At 43.4% G+C, this 20,518-nt stretch overlaps 1 protein-coding gene across 1 annotated transcript in view; it reads right to left on the bottom strand.

Annotated features, from left to right (window-relative positions):
- The window catches only part of LOC138969549 (protocadherin Fat 1-like), a gene marked incomplete in the record, with an annotated part of 182,665 nt that overhangs the window by 88,748 nt on the left and 73,399 nt on the right, over positions 1-20,518 (bottom strand). Inside the window, 3 exon segments of the mRNA XM_070342375.1 lie at positions 5,799-5,938; positions 18,701-18,914; positions 20,051-20,201. Coding sequence (XP_070198476.1) covers positions 5,799-5,938; positions 18,701-18,914; positions 20,051-20,201 — 505 coding nt within the window.

A 20,518-nucleotide genomic window follows, 5' to 3' on the forward strand; every position in this document is an offset into this window, starting at 1 on the left:
TTATTCAGACTAGCATCGTAAGCCGGATGTTGATAATTCAGACTAGCATCGTAAACATAATGCTGATTATTCAGACTAGCATCGTAAGCCGGATGTTGATAATTCAGACTAGCATCGTAAACATAATGCTGATTATTCAGACAAGCATCGTAAACATGATGCTGATTATTCAGACTATCATCGTAAACAAGATGCTGATTATTCAGACTATCATCGTAAACAGGATGTTGTTTATTCAGACTAGCATCGTAAACAAGATGCTGATTATTCAGACTATCATCGTAAACAAGATGCTGATTATTCAGACTATCATCGTCAACAAGATGCTGATTATTCAGACTAGCATCGTAAACAGGATGCTGATTATTCAGACTAGCATCGTAAACAAGATGCTGATTATTCAGACTAGCAACGTAAACAAGATGCTGATTATTCAGACTAGCAACGTAAACAAGATGCTGATTATTCAGACTAGCAACGTAAACAAGATGCTGATTTTTCAGACTAGCATCGTAAACAAGATGCTGATTATTCAGACTAGCAACGTAAACAAGATGCTGATTATTCACACTAGCAACGTAAGCAGGATACTGATTATTCAGACTATCAACGTAATCAAGATGCTGATTATTCAGACTAGCAACGTACACTAGGCATGATTGCTGCGCAAAAACAGTCAGCCAGACACCATGCTCCCTATATAGGAATCTAGTTTCCATGTCCATAAACCGCCCGCCAGACCGCATCTTTCCACTGCCATGAAACGCAATTCATTCCTAATTTATTTGCATTCTTGGTTGGTTTAATTGCAAGTTTTCCGTTTTGAATTATGTCTAATTAAAAGCGTGTAATTTTCCGTTTGAGGAAATCTCCAGGCAGCTGCTGCTCTCGCACCGTACCCAGGACATCAAAGCTGCAAATAAACGCAGCACGACATGTTTGGAATTTAAATTCCGTGACTGCTTCAAAGAGAGCGAGATGTCTGGGCCAGTACGTCGCATGTAAGTTGTAACTCACTGATATCAAGGTCTTGTGGCAGACGGGACAAATAAACAAACATGCCTGTTATTAAGAATACTCTCATCAACAACGTAAATTAAACGAGGAGGTGGAAGAAGCGCGCGGGGTGGAAGGGTGGCCGTGAAGGCGGAGTAAAGGTAAGAAAGCTAGAGCATCAGCAGCAAAATGGTATTTACTCCCCCCCCCCCCCCCCCCCCAAACACACACACAGACAGACTCACTGAGAGAGAGAGAGAGAGAGAGAGAGAGAGAGAGAGAGAGAGACAGAGAGACAGAGAGAGAGAGAGAGAGAGAGAGAGAGAGAGAGAGATGATGATGGAACTTAATTTTTCAAGGATAGAGGTTTAAAGGCAGAGTAAGCCAGGGCCGGACTACCGGGGGGGTTATGGGGGTTGCGCAACCCCCCCCCCCTAGCCTAAACATGTACCTTACTTATTTAATTTTTTTTTTATTATTGCTTATTTTATGCCGTTTTATGCAAGGAGCGACCATTTTCTTATCTCAGAATATGACCTACCCGTCAGCTTCAGGGGGCTTCGCCCCCTGACCCCCACAACGAGGGGGGGAGGGGGGGGGTGGGTTCTAGGGTTTCCGGACCCCCCCCCAGCCAAAAAATAAAAATATTGAATGAGGTATGCATTTCTTTATTTTACATTGAGTTTCAATTTTTTGGGTATTAATCAGTGACAAAATCTGCTGCCTGAAACTGGTAATGATCATCCTCAGAATGCACCAGATTGCACCATTTTGCATCCTTTTTTTCAAAATTTTCCGGGGGGGCATGCCCCCGGACCCCCCTAGCAAGCTAGGCGCTTCGCGCCGTCGGCTCGGCGCTTCGCGCCTTCACACCCATATCTTCACAATATACTTTTGAAAAAAACCAGTCATAAAATGAACTGATCCGCCCCTGCCGCCAGGGGGGACATCCCCCTGGGCCACCACTGGCAACCCCCCCCCTCCTCTTCGCCTAGTCCGGCCCTGTAAGCCTCCCGTAAACCATCACAGATACGGTCAGGCTTTTACACACAGTACAAACACCCTTTCATTTAAACACTCACCAATTGAGAACATCCTAGGTGCCCTCCGAAAAGAGCGAACAATTTTCAAAGAATTTATTTTTGCGTGGTTTATCTTACCCCTGAGCCATCGTGAACCCGTGTGATCCAGTTTTCCCCCTTTTCACAATGCAGTCGTCATAGTTAGTCATTTGAATGCGACTCGACGTGAGCTTATCTACAATAGCACGTTTTTTATGCACGAAACAACGGCTGTGGTTCACAAGAACTCTAGCGATGGCTTTTGACTGTTGAGAGGAACGGCGATTTGCACTGATAAACCGGGCCGTCGTCTACTACGACCCTTGCGTGACCCTGCTTCCGGGCTTTTCTTTTTTTATATTTAGTCAAGTTTTGACTAAATATTTTAACATCGAGGGGGAATCGAAACGAGGGTATGGTGTATGTGCGTGTGTCTGTGTGTGTGTCTGTGTGTGTGTCTGTGTGTGTGTGTAGAGCGATTCAGACTAAACTACTGGACCGATCTTTATGAAATTTGACATGAGAGTTCCTGGGTATGAAATCCCCGAACGTTTTTTTCATTTTTTTGATAAATGTCTTTGATGACGTCATATCCGGCTTTTCGTGAAAGTTGAGGCGGCACTGTCACGCCCTCATTTTTCAACCAAATTGGTTGAAATTTTGGTCAAGTAATCTTCGACGAAGCCCGGGGTTCGGTATTGCATTTCAGCTTGGTGGCTTAAAAATTAATTTATGACTTTGGTCATTAAAAATCGGAAAATTGTAAAAAAAAATAAAAATTTATAAAACGATCCAAATTTACGTTTATCTTATTCTCCATCATTTGCTGATTCCAAAAACATATAAATATGTTATATTCGGATTAAAAACAAGCTCTGAAAATTAAATATATAAAAATTATTATCAAAAATTTTTTTTCGAAATCAATTTAAAAACACTTTCATCTTATTCCTTGTCGGTTCCTGATTCCAAAAACATATAGATATGATATGTTTGGATTAAAAACACGCTCAGAAAGTTAAAACAAAGAGAGGTACAGAAAAGCGTGCTATCCTTCTTAGCGCAACTACTACCCCGCTCTTCTTGTCAATTTCACTGCCTTTGCCATGAGCGGTGGACTGACGATGCTACGAGTATACGGTCTTGCTGAAAAAGGGCAGCTACTTGACTAAATATTGTATTTTCGCCTTACGCGACTTGTTATATTTAGTCAAGTTTTGACTAAATATTTTAACATCGAGGGGGAATCGAAACGAGGGTATGGTGTATGTGTGTCTGTCTGTCTGTCTGTGCGTGTGTGTGTGTGTGTGTGTGTAGAGCGATTCAGACTAAACTACTGGACCGATCTTTATGAAATTTGACATGAGAGTTCCTGGGTATGAAATCCCCGAACGTTTTTTTCTTTTTTTTGATAAATGTCTTTGATGACGTCATATCCGGCTTTTCGTGAAAGTTGAGGCGGCACTGTCACGCCCTCATTTTTCAACCAAATTGGTTGAAATTTTGGTCAAGTAATCTTCGACGAAGCCCGGACTTCGGTATTGCATTTCAGCTTGGTGGCTTAAAAATTACTTAATGACTTTGGTCATTAAAAATCTGAAAATTGTAAAAAAAAAATAAAAATTTATAAAACGATCCAAATTTACGTTTATCTTATTCTCCATCATTTGCTGATTCCAAAAACATATAAATATGCTATATTCGGATTAAAAACAAGCTCTGAAAATTAAATATATAAAAATTATTATCAAATTTTTTTTTCGAAATCGTTTTAAAAACACTTTCATCTTATTCCTTGTCGGTTCCTCATTCCAAAAACATATAGATATGATATGTTTGGATTAAAAACACGCTCAGAAAGTTAAAACGAAGAGAGGTACAGAAAAGCGTGCTATCCTTCTCAGCGCAACGAATATCCCGCTCTTCTTGTCAATTCCACGGGCACTGCCTTTGCCACGGGCGGTGGAATGACGATGCTACGAGTATACGGTCTTGCTGCGTTGCGTTGCGTTCAGTTTCATTCTGTGAGTTCGACAGCTACTTGACTAAATATTGTATTTTCGCCTTACGCGACTTGTTTATATTTAGTCAAGTTTTGACTAAATATTTTAACATCGAGGGGGAATCGAAACGAGGGTCGTGGTGTATGTGCGTGTGTGCGTGTGTGCGTGTGTGTGTGTGTGTGTGTAGAGCGATTCAGACGACTAAACTACTGGACCGATCTTTATGAAATTTGACATGAGAGTTCCTGGGTATGAAATCCCCATACGTTTTTTTTATTTTTTTGATAAATGTCTTTGATGACGTCATATCCGGCTTTTCGTGAAAGTTGAGGCGGCACTGTCACGCCCTCATTTTTCAACCAAATTGGTTGAAATTTTGGTCAAGTAATCTTCGACGAAGGCCGGACTTCGGTATTGCATTTCAGCTTGGTGGCTTAAAAATTAATTAATGACTTTGGTCATTAAAAATCTGAAAATTGTAAAAAAAAATAAAAATTTATAAAACGATCCAAATTTACGTTTATCTTATTCTCCATCATTTGCTGATTCCAAAAACATATAAATATGTTATATTCGGATTAAAAACAAGCTCTGAAAATTAAATATATAAAAATTATTATCAAAATTAAATTGTCGAAATCAATTTAAAAACACTTTCATCTTATTCCTTGTCGGTTCCTGATTCCAAAAACATATAGATATGATATGTTTGGATTAAAAACACGCTCAGAAAGTTAAAACAAAGAGAGGTACAGAAAAGCGTGCTATCCTTCTTAGCGCAACTACTACCCCGCTCTTCTTGTCAATTTCACTGCCTTTGCCATGAGCGTTGGACTGACGATGCTACGAGTATACGGTCTTGCTGAAAAATGGCATTGCGTTCACTTTCATTCTGTGAGTTCGACAGCTACTTGACTAAATATTGTATTTTCGCCTTACGCGACTTGTTTAAACTTTCACAACTTCGAATTGTTCTGATCTTGTCTTGATGAAAAACGAATTCTTTTATGATTAAAGAATGTTTGTGTAACAAGCTGTCAATTTATTATTTAGATTTTAAAAGTTAGGTCAAGCGCAAAAACGAGGCGCCATTGTTCTTCAGGGCCAAGTCCACGAAAATAAATTCTTGGAAAATGTCTCACGCTCGACAGAAAGCAGCCAGGATGTTCCCGTTCGGTGAGCGTTCAAATGGAAGTATGCTTGTACTGTATTTAGACGCTCGGGGAGCTCTGTGATGGTTTACGGGAGGCTTACTGTGCCTTTAAGGCGACACCTTTTCTTACAACCGGTCCTTACTTCTAATACAAATGTCTAATAAATGTCTTTCTTTATTTGGTGTTTAACGTCGTTTTCAACCACGAAGGTTATATCGCGACGGGGTCTAATAAATGATAAACAAGTAAAGCAACATGACAAATAAACAAAGTAAACGAACGAACCAGCAAACAATCGACAAGTAAGCAAACAAGCAAATAAACATAAACAACAAAATGACAAAGTAAGCAACATACAAATCGAAAGCGAAACATGCAACATGTTAATTGAGGTTACACATGTAAAGACAGAGAGAGAGAGAAAGAGAGAGAGAGAGAGAAAGAGAGAGAGAGAGAGAGAGAGAGAGAGAGAGAGAGAGAGAGAGAGAGAGAGAGAGAGACACACACACACACACAAACACAATCAAACACACACAGACAAACAAACACAACCCCCCCTCCCCACACACACACACTAGACTCACCCAAGTGAAGTCCTTGTGGACGCCGTCCGTGACGGAGAGTGTGAGGTTGTAGGAGCTCCGTGTCTCCCAGTCCACCGATCGGGCCAGCAGCACACTGCCGTGGTTGGGCTGGATGGTGAACACCTTGTCCTCGTTACCATCTGAAAACAATAAACAGTACGTGTAGTGTAAAACTATGTGTCTGTTGGGTTGAATGATGAACACTTTGTGTGTACTGTAATCATCTGGTTTTGATGCCACTGGTCTCATACAGGAAACTCAGGGATGGCCAAATCGTCCGACCGATCGCCAGAGGCGAGTAAATAATCCGCCTTGCTTGTAGAAACCGCCTGGCAACTCGCCTGGCTGGCCAATGAAAATTCTGGTCAAATGCAACACTTTTGGTTTTAATATCGTGTTTTCCAGCCATATCAACACTGCAGATCAACTGTGGTATGTACCGGGCCAGTGACATTTCTTCAGGCTAGAGACTTTCTTGAAGTGACTCGCCCGGCTGGCGAGTAACATTTTTGAGATTTGGCCATCCCTAAAACTGTACTGGTGTGTTTGAGGAGTGTGCCATCATCTTGATGCCAGTTAGAACTTGGAACTCAACTTCCACATGGTTTCTTTCATTGCTCAGCACTCTCTTATCTCTTATCTGTTATTCACTTTTGATTTTGCTAGACTCGCATCAATATTTTGCATTATACTTGGAGAGGGTCACTCGGAGTTCATGTAATAATAATAATAATAATAATAATAATAAGAACATTTATATAGCGCTAAATCAAAAAATTTCGTTAAAAAGGCTTGCTCTAAGCGCTTGACATCTAAACTAAAACGTCATTCACACTCTTTACAATGATGTACAAGAACTTCATGTCACACTCTTTCATTCAATATAGCACCATTCACACAGTTGTTATTCTGTACAAGACAATAAGTTAGTCTAACATTTAGAATGTTCATAAGATGAAAACAAGAGAAAACCAGACTGATTAAAACAACTGGTTAGTGCTAACAAAGCATGAATCTTAATGATAACGTAATACATGTTTAACTGTTAAGACCATAAAAACCTATATGCTAAAATAACTTCGAACTTTTAAGAACTTCTTATAAGATACACAGCACATCTAGATAAACACCAGAATGATAAAACAAAAGGCAACTCGTTAAAACTATTAAATGCATCAATGTCTAAAACACGAAAGACTCAAATATAAGATACACAATTCTCTAGAATTGTTTATTAAAACTGAAACCGACCTGCTCAAAGTAAACCATACCCACCCCCTCCCTACCCACCCCCAACCCTCCTCCTACACTAAATACTAATTATTTCTACTCTTAACTTCCCAACTACACGTTATCCATAAACTATGCACAGGAACATGTGTGTCAGCATTATGTGGCACCGACATGACTTGTGCATATCTAGCTTACAGCTAAGGGTTAAAGTTAAAGGACTACTGCAGTGAAAAATTATATTTATAATAATTTAAAACAAAAGACAAAAATAACAAGCTGAATAGAGATGGAACCGTTACAGAACAGGATGGCAAAATGTTGCGACTTTAGGAGTTGTGTTTCTGGAAGAGGTGAGTTTTGAGTGCTCGCTTGAATGACTGTACTGACTGAGAGTGGCGAATGTGAGAGGGGAGAGAGTTCCATTGAGTAGATGCGCAAAATGCAAAAGTGCGTTGTCCATATGCTTTTGATTTTGTGTGTGGGATGACTAGGGTGCGGCTATCAGAAGAGGAGCGGAGTTGTCTAGCAGGAGTGTATACAGTGAGAAGTTCAGAGAAATAAGCAGGAGACGAGGCAGAGAAGAAGTGAAAGCAGAGAGTGGACAGTTTGTATTCAATGCGGGCTTGGATGGGTAACCAGTGGAGTGTGCGGCGAAGTGGTGTGACATGATCTTTTTTTCGTGCTTTGAGGATCAGGCGTGCTGCAGAATTTTGAACTTTCTGTAGTTTGTGCAGGAGGTAGAGTGGACTGCCAGAGAGAAGAGAGTTACAGTAGTCAAGTTTAGAAAGAACAAGAGAGCAGACTAGAGTGTTTGTAGTTTGAACGGACAGAGTATGGCGGATGGTTGCGATCTTGCGGAGTTCAAAGTATGCGGACCTACAGATGTTGGAGATGTGCTTGTTGAGTGTCATGTCTGAGGAGATGGTGAAGCCGAGGTTTCTAGCTGAAGAAGAGAAAGAGATGTCGGTATTGCCTACTTGGACAGACGAAGGTTGAGAATTTGGGAACTTAGTGGACTTTTTCATGCACAGAAGTGCCTCTGTCTTATCATCATTTAGTTTTAACTTATTTTCTACCATCCATGACTTAACATCTAAGATACAGGTCTGAATGGTCTGGATGGCGGCATGTGTCTCAGCGGGGGAACTAGGCTTATACAACTGGGTATCATCAGCAAAAGACTGGTTTGAAACGGAATGATTTTGAATGAGGGCAGACAAGGGTTTGGTATACATAATGAAGAGGACGGGGCCAAGTACAGAGTCTTGAGGGACACCGAAAACACGGGGGGGTGGGGCTGATCTCTGGCCATCGACAAGCACAGCCTGAGTTCTATCCGTAAGGTAGGACTCAAACCATGCCAGCGCTGGACCAGAGATGCCATACAAGGTCTGGAGCCTGCTCAGCAGTGTGACATGATCTATTGTGTCAAACGCTGCCGAGAGGTCCAGTAGGGTGAGCACAGACACATCACCACCATCCAGAGCAGACAGAATGTCGTTGGTCACCTTGAGCAGGGCAGTCTCAGTACAGTGAGAAGGACGGTATGCTGACTGAGAATGCGAGATCAGATCATGAGTGTTCAAATACACTAACAGCTGCTTTAAAACTACTTTCTCAATGATCTTTGACAAAAATGAAAGGTTACAACAGGGCGGTAGTTCTTTAAGACATTTACATCGAGATTGGATTTCTTAAGGAGCGGTTTCACAAGTGCAGTTTTGAACAATGATGGAAAAACACCAGACAACAGGCTATCATTAACAATCTGGGTGAGAACAGGCAACAGAAGATCAAGGTTTTCAACAAGTAATGGTGTGGGCAATGCATCAAGTGGACAAGTTGTAGGTTTGGATTTCAAAATAATCTCTCTAAGGTCCTTCTCACTGACTTTCTGGAATGCTAAAAACGTACAGGCAGGGGAAGCATCAACATGAGTGCCAGAGTGGGTGCAGCAGAATTAACAGCTAGCGTGTCAAGTTCTGATCTAATATCAGCTACTTTCTGGATGTAGAGTATCTTTCTTTATTTGGTGTTTAACGTCGTTTTCAACCACGAAGGTTATATCGCGACGGGGAAAGGGGGGAGATGGGATAGAGCCACTTGTCAATTGTTTCTTGTTCACAAAAGCACTAATCAAAAATTTGCTCCAGGGAGAACGCAAGTTTCCAGTACAAAGGACTTAACATTTCTTACATACTGATACTGCTTGACTAAAATCTTTACGAAAATCGACTATATTCTATACAAGAAACACTTAACAAGGGTAAAAGGAGAAACAGAATCCGGTAGTCGCCTTTTACGACATGCTGGGGAGCATCGGGTAAATTCTTCCCCCTAATCCGCGGGGGGTATGTAGAGTATGACTCTGCACCTGGCTACTACATTGCTTACAGAAACAGTGGGAACAACTGGCTGAACACAAAGCAGTTCATGAAGCAGAACATGGGAGGACAACAGATTTACACACACAAAAAACATCAGCGACAACAACAACAACAAAGGGATTTTATTTGAGGAGAGGGAGTCTTCAAATGCACCTCTGGCGGCAAAGAGCTGAATTTTGCGCAAGGCATTTATCTCGTAGCCATCAAAGGTCATGCGGTCGTTTGATGCAGGCAGACCTACATCGTTATAATGCATGCGGTCGTTTGATGCAGGCAGACCTACATCGTTATAATGGAGTAGCACCGCCCTACAGCTCAGCGTAAAACACGGGGAGAATGTTCCCATGCAAGGAAGACGCAAGGCGGCGAGTACCTGTCTCAGCAGCTATGTCATTCCCGCTTGGCTGTATCACGCAGTCTTTGCTGGGTGGCATTTAGGGGTGCTGTCATAAAACAAGCCTTCTTGCCATCTCTCACGCTGGAGTAACTCCAGGAAGACAGCCCGACCCACGGGCGCCTTTAATCTCAAGCCCAGGGCGCCCAGCAAAGTCTGCCCTGCAGGGAAAACCCAGCAGCATTACAATTGTCTTCCCCATTCCTGGCGGACCAAGCGGCTATTATTCTTTCGTCGCTTAGCCTGCTGATTATTACAGCAAGCCAATGCTCTTTTTCTCCGACCCCCTTGGGCTTTGAGCTGGGGTTGTTTTGCAAGCAAAGCAAGATGAGTTGTGTTTTGATGGTGTAGCCTTTGGCTTGCAGTCAGTTTGTGGTATAGGCTGTAAGACGAACTCGTGCTGTTCGTTGTCTGGGAATTGTGTCGTGAACAACCCTTAACATTGCCGTGTTTTTGTCTGTTACAGGGGCAATTAATGTATAATGTTACCTTTATAAATAATGCACTTGATTTATAATGTTACCTTTATAATGCAATTCATGTATAATGTTATCTTAACATTGCCGTGTTTGTGTCTGTTATAAGGGCATATAATGTATACTGTTACTTTTACATTGCTGTATTTGTGTTAGTTATAGGGGCGTTATGCGTGCGTGCGTGCGTGCGTGTGTGTATGTGGGCGTGCCAGTATAGACCTATGCAAGTGTTTCAAGAACTGAGAGCGTAGCAGTGTAATATCTTTCTTTCAACTCTCTGCATGCGCTCGCAAACACGTCTGTGAAGAAGTAAGCGTGATGTCTGCTCATATTTCATCAGCCTAGAAGTGCGTGTTCCCAAGCTCTCTCAGTGGTGGTCTGAACCTATCTCAATCTGTCCATCCGCCATCCCACAAACAATCCCCACCGGCCTTGCATCTCATTAACCATTCCGTTTGGGACAGCAATACAGTAAACTCAGATAGCAAACAAACTGTGTTTTTTGTGTGTGGTAAAACTGCACACTGCTTTCTGCTTAAAAAAAGCCATTTTTCTTGTCGTGTTTGATCTCCCCGATGTCTGTTTCTCTTTTCTGTGTTTTATCGTCTTAGTTTGTCTCTCCAACGTCTGGCAAAGTTTCATAACTAGCTCCCGGGGACCAGTATACAAAAATAGACGAGCGACAGAGATAACAAGGAACTTAGTCGATAAATATCGACAGGGGGCGGACAAATGGTTTACATGTGAAATGTGTGTATATGGGTGTGGTTCTGAAACAAACAAACCATGTGAACCCCCCCCCCCCCCCCCCCCAATCCCACCGCTCGCGGGCTGAACGACTGACGTCACATGTCGTTTCGGTCTTTTCCAGAAGAACACCGCGTGCTGACGGACGATTCGATTTGATCGCTTCACCACGCCTTTCCAACTATGTGCTCCCATACAGTTTTGGTAGATACATGCTTGTGCAAGTATGTTATTAGTATTACCAATATGAATCTTATTTTCCTTTCGATGGTCAGTTTTACTCACCTCTGTAACGGCAGTCACATCTGCGAATGCTGTCGAAGAATCTAACCGAAAGTAAACATTCTGGGAATCTACGCGCATCGGCCTTCACGCAAGTTCAATGCTGAGCCAATGAGCGCGCCGCGGCGAAGTTGGCCGCTGTAAGTCTCGCAGCGCTGGCTGGCTGAGCGAGTTGCGTGTCCATCCATAGACCAGATTAGTAGGCGCTTGATTTTGGTATTTTGATTTTACATGACATTAAACCTTTCTTGGGGTTCATGGTCATGGCAACAGCCATAATAATATTATATCATGTATAATATTACATTTCAGCATATTTGAATTACATGTCATCATACCAAACTGTCATACATTTTTATTCCTACATCATTCTGATTGATCACAACCAAACCTACTATCAGTGGACACATCCAAATGTAAGCGCCTGTTCTTGACAACTTTTAATCGATCTAAAAATAGCAACTTGCTGGGCCCTTTGCCGCCAACAGACACTGTTTGGCCTGTAGGTAAAATGTACAATGTATTTTCTGATTTGTGCACAAAAGCTTTTTTTCTTTTTTCTTTTTTTTAACATAACAATGTATAATGTCACTGTATGTTTAAAAGACCATGGTCATATTTGTAAAAAAAATGTTAAATTAGAAAATAAATAACATTTTGGTTCATGATTTTTCCTACACCTGTGCTAAAAATAAGAAATAAAAATGTCGGGTATATAAGTCACTCAAATACAGCTAGGAATGAATGGCTCGGTTTGAGTTTGTTGCAGTTGACCCTGCACAATGCGACTTATCGTTTTTGTTGAACAATTTTGACGTCACCCCTCCCATAGGGTGACGTATTTCACAACTTCCTGTGTTACACAAACTCTGTGATGACCAATTTTGACGTCACCCCTCCCATAGGGTGACGGATTTCACAACTTTCTACAGATGAACAATTTTGACGTCACCCCTCCCATAGGGTGACGGATGTCACAACTTCCTGTGTACACAAACTGATGACGTATTTCACAACAAAATGGCGCTGCCCATGGTCAACCTCTAAACTATCCGTATAGAATGGGGGCGTCCTCGCCCCCATAAAAAGACGAGCCGCTCGGGCGGCCCGTCAATAAATAAACATCAATCCCTGCAAGGAAGTCTGAGACCCGCTCCTTTCTTCTATTTCAACTGTCTGTTTCCTTTGACGTTTTACTGTGTGTGTGTGTGTGTGTGTGTGTGTGTGTGTGTGTGTGTGTGTGTGTGTGTGTGTATGTGTGTGTGTGTGTGTGTATGTGTGTGCGTGCGAACGTGCGCATTGGTGTGTGTACGTGCGAACGTGTGTGTACGTGCGTGCGTGCGTGCGTGCGTGTGTGTGTTCTTGCGTGCGTAGGAGTGTTAACGTGCGCGTGTCCATCTATGCCTAGCTACCCTCCCCTCCCATCACGCTTGTAGATCAGTAATCCTGCCCCCCCCCCCCCCCCCCCCCCCCCCCCCCCCGCTGCTGCCATTAATCAAAGACATTGCGTCTACATTGCCACCGGGCCTTCTCTTATCCTCTTCATCGTGGAGAGTAGAAACACATCTCGCGGGGCTGGTCTATATAGAACCTTATTTATCTTACAAAGCTTTGCACCAACACTTGCCAGAGCGGAAGGAAGCCGACGAGAGGAGAGGAAAGAACGGAAAGAAACTTCTTCTTCTTCGTTCATGGGCTGAAACTTCCACGTTCACTCATGCTTTTGCACAATTACAAGTGGATTTTTACGTGTATGACCGTTTTTACCCCGCCATTCAGGCAGCCATACGCCGCTTTTGGGGGAAGCATGTTGGGTATTATAGTGTTTTTTTGTAATCCACCGACCTCTGACATGCCACATGAATTACAGGATCTTTTCCGTGCGTACTTGGTCTTGTGCTTGCGTGTACAAACGAAGGGGGATAAGAAAGAAAGAAAACTCGACAGTCCCCCCCCCCCCCCCCCCCATTCGTGATATCATCACCTCATAAGCCTGGGGCCGGCTGCATCGATCCGTGTCCCAACTTGACCCAATTCCAACAGAACCTGCGTCGTTGAAGCACTAAATCGTTATTAGCCCGACGCCATTTCTTGAAGATTCAGAATTCTAGTCTCTATGGTGCCTATTTTAAGATTAATGTCTTCATTAATCTCCGCTCTTCTCCCCTCACCGGCATCCACCCCGGGCTCACCCCTAAATGAAAAAAGGGAAAAAATAAACTCCATACATTATTCACCGCTGTATTCTTTTTCTTCTTCTCCGTTCTTGGGCTAAAAACTCCTACGTTCACTCATGTTTTTGCACAGGTGGAGAATTACGTGTATGACCGTTTTTACCCCGCCATTCAGGCAGCCATACGCCGATTTCGGGGGAGACGGGCCGCTGCGTTCAGACTGTCGAGTCAGGAGGACTCGGGGTGATTTGTGTGAGGCCTGTCTTGTGTACAACGATTACAACAGAGATTGCGTTTTGTTTTATCTGGGATGTGCGCTGTGAAGCTGTATTTAAATGTGGGAGCACAGGAATAATGTGGAGATAAAAGCGAAACCATGTTACGCTCGGAATGTACAGGTCCGTAAGTTGAGGGAGCTTGGTTGAGATCTTACCATCGCTCCCTTTTTAGACCGCGCGCAGTTTTAACGCACTCTTTCTCCCTGTTATTGTCAAGGCAAAGTCAGTCTCCACGCCAGAGTCGTCTTTCCGCTCTTACCACGTTAATGATACCCGAAGCGCTTACGTAAAGCGCTCACAGAAGTCCCTACTACTCACACCGTATACCGTGGTTGCACTGGGCAAATCTGTCCATCTGACCCAGATGTCAAGAAATGACCATAGATCACATTACAATCGTGTGTAGCCTTTCTCATGTGCTTGAATTTCCCTAGTAACTGCGGAAAGTCAAAATTTGCACATAATGCGCTTGAAATGTGTTAAGACTTGAAGGCCAACGTTCACAAACACATTGAAGCAATGAAACAAATCGATGATATGATGCTATGCATTCTGTCCAGATTAGATTACTGCAACTCCCTTCTCATAGGCTGCCCTGACTCCACTCTCCAACCCTTGCAAAAAGTACAACACTCTGCTGCACGTCTCATTTTCAGAGCACAGCATCGACAACCCTGCACTCCTCTCATGAAAGAACTTCACTGGCTTCATGTATCTGAACGTATTAGGTATAAAGCTGCCTGCTTCTGCTACAATATCATCTCTGAATCGGCACCTGCCTATCTTTCTGAACTGGTCTCTCTCTACACTCCCTCTCGCACCCTTCGTTCTTCTGATGATGCTCGACTTCTCTGTCAAGGTCGCTTTAAACGCAAGGCTCATGGCTTCCGCACGTTTTCGTATTATGGACCTCAGTTATGGAATTCACTCCCCTTTCAATTACGTCACTCTCCATCCATTTCATCTTTTAAGTCCAATTTGAAAACTCACTTGTTCCAACAACACTACGGATAGTTCCTTAGTATAGAGTCTGGGGATGTGAGATGTGCATGATGTGTTGTTTGAATCTGACAGTGATTGTATGATTTTTGTATACATGTATTGTTGTCCCGCGCTTTGAACTTTTGATAAGGCGCTTTATAAATGCCCGTTATTATTATTATTATTATTATGACACCTTAGGCCAAAGTACAAACGGTAGTTTTGTGATGATATGTCATTTGTGAGGAATTACAGGTGATTTTGTGCAGAAACTTACGTCGCGTGTCTCCCTTCGGACAGAAAAATAAGGGTGCAACCGCTTCGGACAGATTTACCTAGTGCAACCACAGTATACGGTGTGCTACTGGTCATATTTAACAAATCATTTGTAGCCAACGATGCTTCGGTGCAGAAAAGTTAAAATACACGAAAAAGAAGAAAAAAAGAAGAAGAAAAGAAACATCTTTCAGCAAACAATAGCTTCAAAGGACCAGTTTAAGATGATACACGTTTCTTGCATGAAACATGAATGACATTTGAGAACAAAGAAATGATTTTAGAACCGCTACCTTTCCCCTATCCCCTCTTGGTTCTAACCACTGGGTTATATGCTGAGTGGTTTCATCTTTCCCCTATCCCCTCTTGGTTCTAACCACTGGGTTATATGCTGAGTGGTTTCATCTTTCCCCTATCCCCTCTTGGTTCTAACCACTGGGTTATATGCTGAGTGGTTTCATCTTTCCCCTATCCCCTCTTGGTTCTAACCACTGGGTTATATGCTGAGTGGTTTCATCTTTCCCCTATCCCCTCTTGGTTCTAACCACTGGGTTATTTGCTGAGTGGTTTCATCTTTCCCCTATCCCCTCTTGGTTCTAACCACTGGGTTATATGCTGAGTGGTTTCATCTTCTTCTTCTTGTCGATCGCTGTTACTGAGTGGTTTTATCTCTCCCTTACTCGCGTTTCTCTTCGTCCGACCAAGTCGAAAATCAGCGTAATTTGCTTTTATTATGCTCCAAATGACACCCCCTTTCATATGATGCTAAACTTCAAGCCCCTTTCTTCTTCTTGTCCATCGCCTTTACACTTGGAGTCCAGCTCTGGATATGAAGCCCCTTTCATAAGTTTCTAAGTGTTTTGATGCTCGAAAGGCCATCCCGTTTGATAAGTTTCTTATTGCTTTGATGCTAAAACTGCCATCACCTTTCATAAGTATCTTATTGTTTTGATGCTCCAACTGCACGCCAGATCACGCGTACCCTGGCCCTCCCCCTTACCCCCCCCCCCCCCAACCCACATCCTTCCTTGCACCCCAAAAATCTTCTACTCCTACGCGTAGCAATATAATTGTTCGTATAATATCCCCCCCCCCCTTCCTTCCTTACACCCTCTGCCGTTAAAAACGCCGCAACTTCACAACCTGGCTTTTGACATGCTGCCTTTTGATGCGGAGGGCTTAGAAACAAATTAGTGCCTGTTTCCAAACATCCTGCCCTAAGGTTATCACAGCGTAAGTACACCCTCGCTTTGTAATCCATCAACGATTTCTTGAAGATCTTCTCGGTACTGTATTATCTATCAAGGGACCGGGAAGCGCACATATAGGACAGCGTTCATTAAAATGTTTCCCTTCTGCCCGTAGTATAAAAGAACCCCACAGTCTTTTCACACACTTATAACTTTTAAAAATCATTTGGATGAAATAAACACTCGATTTTATCGTCCCATACCCCCCAGATTACGTATGTGGACCCCACTTATACTAAGGTGATACAAAGTACTCGATTTTATAAAATCTTAACAGATCTCTTTAAAATATCTTCACCCCCACTCCCGTCATCCTCCCGTTTTTAACCAGCTCCCGATTTTTTTTTTAAACTATCGTATAAACCAAGTCATGTCCAATGTAGGCAATTTAGACCAGACAAGTAAGCCCCTTAACTTTTCCTTTTTTTCACACACTTTCTTAGCATGTCCTATATAGTCGCTAGTAGTGGGGACAGAAAAAGGAAGTCAGTCAGTCAGTCAATTTTCACACACAACAGAAAAACAGAATTTCATAGTTCACATTCAGTTCTAAAAATTAAATGTTCTTTTTTAGAACTTTCACAAGTAAAACTGATGGGTATATTGATATGTTGTTATTTTCAAAACGCTGTTGTGTGATCATTCGTAGTTTAAATTGATGTAATGGTTTTATATTGTTTAGAAACAATGGGTTGAGACCTTCTCAGATGTTATTATGACTTTTTTTCTCCGCAAAAGAAACAAGTATGTTTCTTGTTTGATTAAACTTGTTTCTATGTTTGAATTTTGACAGAGGCCGGTGGGATAAAAATAAATAAATTAAAAAAAGCAGAACGCTGACCTACTTTCTACGCCCCAAACAATAATCGATCGGCAAACACGTGGCCCCCTGACGGAACGAACACAGGGCGGAAAGATGGACAGTGACGGAGGAATCATAGGGGAGAGATTTACAGCACCGACACTAATCCACCAGCTTTATTTTACATCACGTAATCAAAGACACCTTCACCCATAAACAAGACCAGCAAATGTTTTTGCAGTTGTGCCCCTTGGCTAAGGGGAACAAGTCCTAATTTCAGGCAAAGTTCACTCCCCAAAGACTCGAATCCCGCCTTCGACATCTTCCCAGGGAAATACACAGGTGTCTGATGACCCAATGAGATGAAACAAGTTCTGTCTCTTGCACTCGACTCCCAAAACCTGCCTTACAAATCAGCTTGGAGCAAGCGCGGGTAAGTATTTACCCAGATGTCTAAATCAAACAGCGAAGGGGTATTTGTTCGGGTACTGTTTTTCGCTCGTGGCCGGGGATATTTATTGATGTTATGCCCCTGTTGCGTACAGAGGTGGTAAAAAATCTATCAGAAAGTCGAAGTTCATTGACGCTGGTGATTTCCGCCGGCATCGTGCGGTGCGGCAACGTGGTTCTAAATATTTTCATCATATCCCCATGTATTCCCCCACCCTCCCACCCACCCCCCTGAGGCTTTCAGCTGTGGCCCCACCTGTACGGACCCAACTCGTAGGGGGGGGTGGGGGGGTGGGGGGGGGTGAGGGGGGGTGGGCTTTAGCAATCCTACTTTGATGTTACGTAACATGCCTGACGAGTGCAGAATGAGTTGTGGCTGCTTATCTCTTGGGTGCAGATCTTTATTGAATAGCCATCACATTTCTATTTTGACATTCATCTTGCTTATCTGACTCGGTCTCACAGTCACAGACTGTAATGTCAGAAATATATCCCCACGGCTACCGCAACAACATTCTATGACGTCGTCCAAAATCTGTCTCCTTCTTCAACTGACCTTCGGTTGCAGAGGTAAGCATGTTTCATCTCATCATACTTTACATTGTTTTCAATCATTCTAACGTCTTTTAAATGTACAGGAAACCCTGATGGTCGGGAATTCCAACTACACCTCCCACCCTCCCACCCTCATTCATGAGCGACGAAGAACCTGTCTCTGTCTCTGTCTGCGGCCAGCACCAAAATATGCTTCTTTCTGACTAACATGCTTTGCTAAGACGTGCCCTGTCACCCCCACCTGCTGACCCTCAGTCCCATGTCTTCCTGAGAATCCTCTAGCAATGTGAGAAAGGAATCTTTCCATCAAAGTCAAAGACAGACAGACAGCTACTTAGGCACTAATCGTAAGTCAACCGACCTGCAATGGCAAAGAGTAGCGTGTCCATATCCTTGTCAGACAGTCAGACAGACAGACAGACAGACAGACAAGCAGACAGACACACAGAGACACAGACAAACACTCGACGTACCTTCAATGGCAAAGAGTTGCATGTCCCTGTGCTTGACAGACAGACAGACAGACACACAGACACACAGACAGACAGACAGACAGACAGACAGACAGACAGACAGACAGTCACACAGACACACAGACACACATACACTCGACGTACCTTCAATGGCAAAGAGTAGCATGTCCCCATCCTTGTCGTCAGCCGAGAGCAGCACGATCAGCTGGCCCGGCTCGTCGCTCTCCGTGATGCGCTCCTTCAGGCCTCTGTCCTGGAACTTGGGGGCGGTAGGTGAGGTGGCGGGGGGTGCTACCACACTGATGCGAATCTTCTGCTGCGTCTTCCTGCGTTCAGTGCCGTTATCCATTGCTCGGACCTGGAAACCAATGATCATAAAGAAGTTAACACAAAGTTGAAAGCTACCAAACAAGCAACAACTAGAATGCAGGTAGACACGAGATAACCGTGCACGTGGGGGTCACACCACTGCCAGCCTTATTTTAGCGATCTCTATTATAGCTCTATTGGGACCCTATGGTACTTGAATGAGCCCATGTATTTAAAAAAAAAAACACCTCTGCATTTATTGAATGTATTATACTTAAAGTCTGAGGCATGCATTGCCTTTGCTGCAACTCGCTAAATTCAAACTAAACTGTGCAATCGGGGACCACAAAGATCACAAAGGCTTAATCAGTTAATGACAATTTATCCTCGTCAGCACTGAACGTTGCCTGCTTTTGCATCCGCTGCATTTCAAAACTGAACAGTAAATTAAATGTATCAAAGCGACAGTAACTGCATAACTCATGATCAACATGCACCCAAGATGTAAGACCAAGTGTTGTGAACTGACCGTGATGTAACAAAGCGACAGTAACTGCATAACTCATGATCAACATGCACCCAAGATGTAGGATCAAGTGTTGCGAACTGACCGTGATGTAACAAAGCGACAGTAACTGCATAACTCATGATCAACATGCACCCAAGATGTAAGACCAAGTGTTGTGAACTGACCGTGATGTAACAAAGCGACAGTAACTGCATAACTCATGATCAACATGCACCCAAGATGTAAGACCAAGTGTTGTGAACTGACCGTGATGTAACAAAGCGACAGTAACTGCATAACTCATGATCAACATGCACCCAAGATGTAGGATCAAGTGTTGCGAACTGACCGTGATGTAACAAAGCGACAGTAACTGCATAACTCATGATCAACATGCACCCAAGATGTAAGACCAAGTGTTGTGAACTGACCGTGATGTAACAAAGCGACAGTAACTGCATAACTCATGATCAACATGCACCCAAGATGTAGGATCAAGTGTTGCGAACTGACCGTGATGTAACAAAGCGACAGTAACTGCATAACTCATGATCAACATGCACCCAAGATGTAGGATCAAGTGTTGCGAACTGACCGTGATGTAACAAAGCGACAGTAACTGCATAACTCATGATCAACATGCACCCAAGATGTAGAATCAAGTGTTGTGAACTGACCGTGATGTCCACGCTCTCCTGGGGCCTGAGGTCCTGCCTGCAGAAGATCTCCCCAGTTTTGGTGTGGATGTAGAAGTGCGAGTTCTTGCTGTCCTTCAGAGAGTACGTCACCTCGGCGTTGGGACCCTCGTCACGGTCATACGCCACAGTCCTGTGTGCACAACAGTTAGGTCTGAGTCATGTCGCTGATACTTGTAGGGTAGGGCTAGACAGGGCTGGACAGTGCTAGACAGGGCTAGACAGGGCAAGGCAGGGCTAGACAGGGCTAGACAGGGCAAGGCAGGGCTAGACAGGGCTAGACCGGGCAAGGCAGGGCTAGACAGGACTAGACAGGGCAAAGCAGGGCTAGGCAGGGCTAGGCAGGGCTAGACAGGGCAAGGCAGGGCTAGACAGGGCAAGGCAGGGCTAGACAGGGCAAGGCAGGGCTAGACAGGGCAAGGCAGGGCTAGACAGGGCTGGACAGTGCCA

This window comes from Littorina saxatilis, linkage group LG6, assembly GCF_037325665.1.
Source record: "Littorina saxatilis isolate snail1 linkage group LG6, US_GU_Lsax_2.0, whole genome shotgun sequence".
NCBI lineage: Eukaryota > Metazoa > Mollusca > Gastropoda > Littorinimorpha > Littorinidae > Littorina > Littorina saxatilis.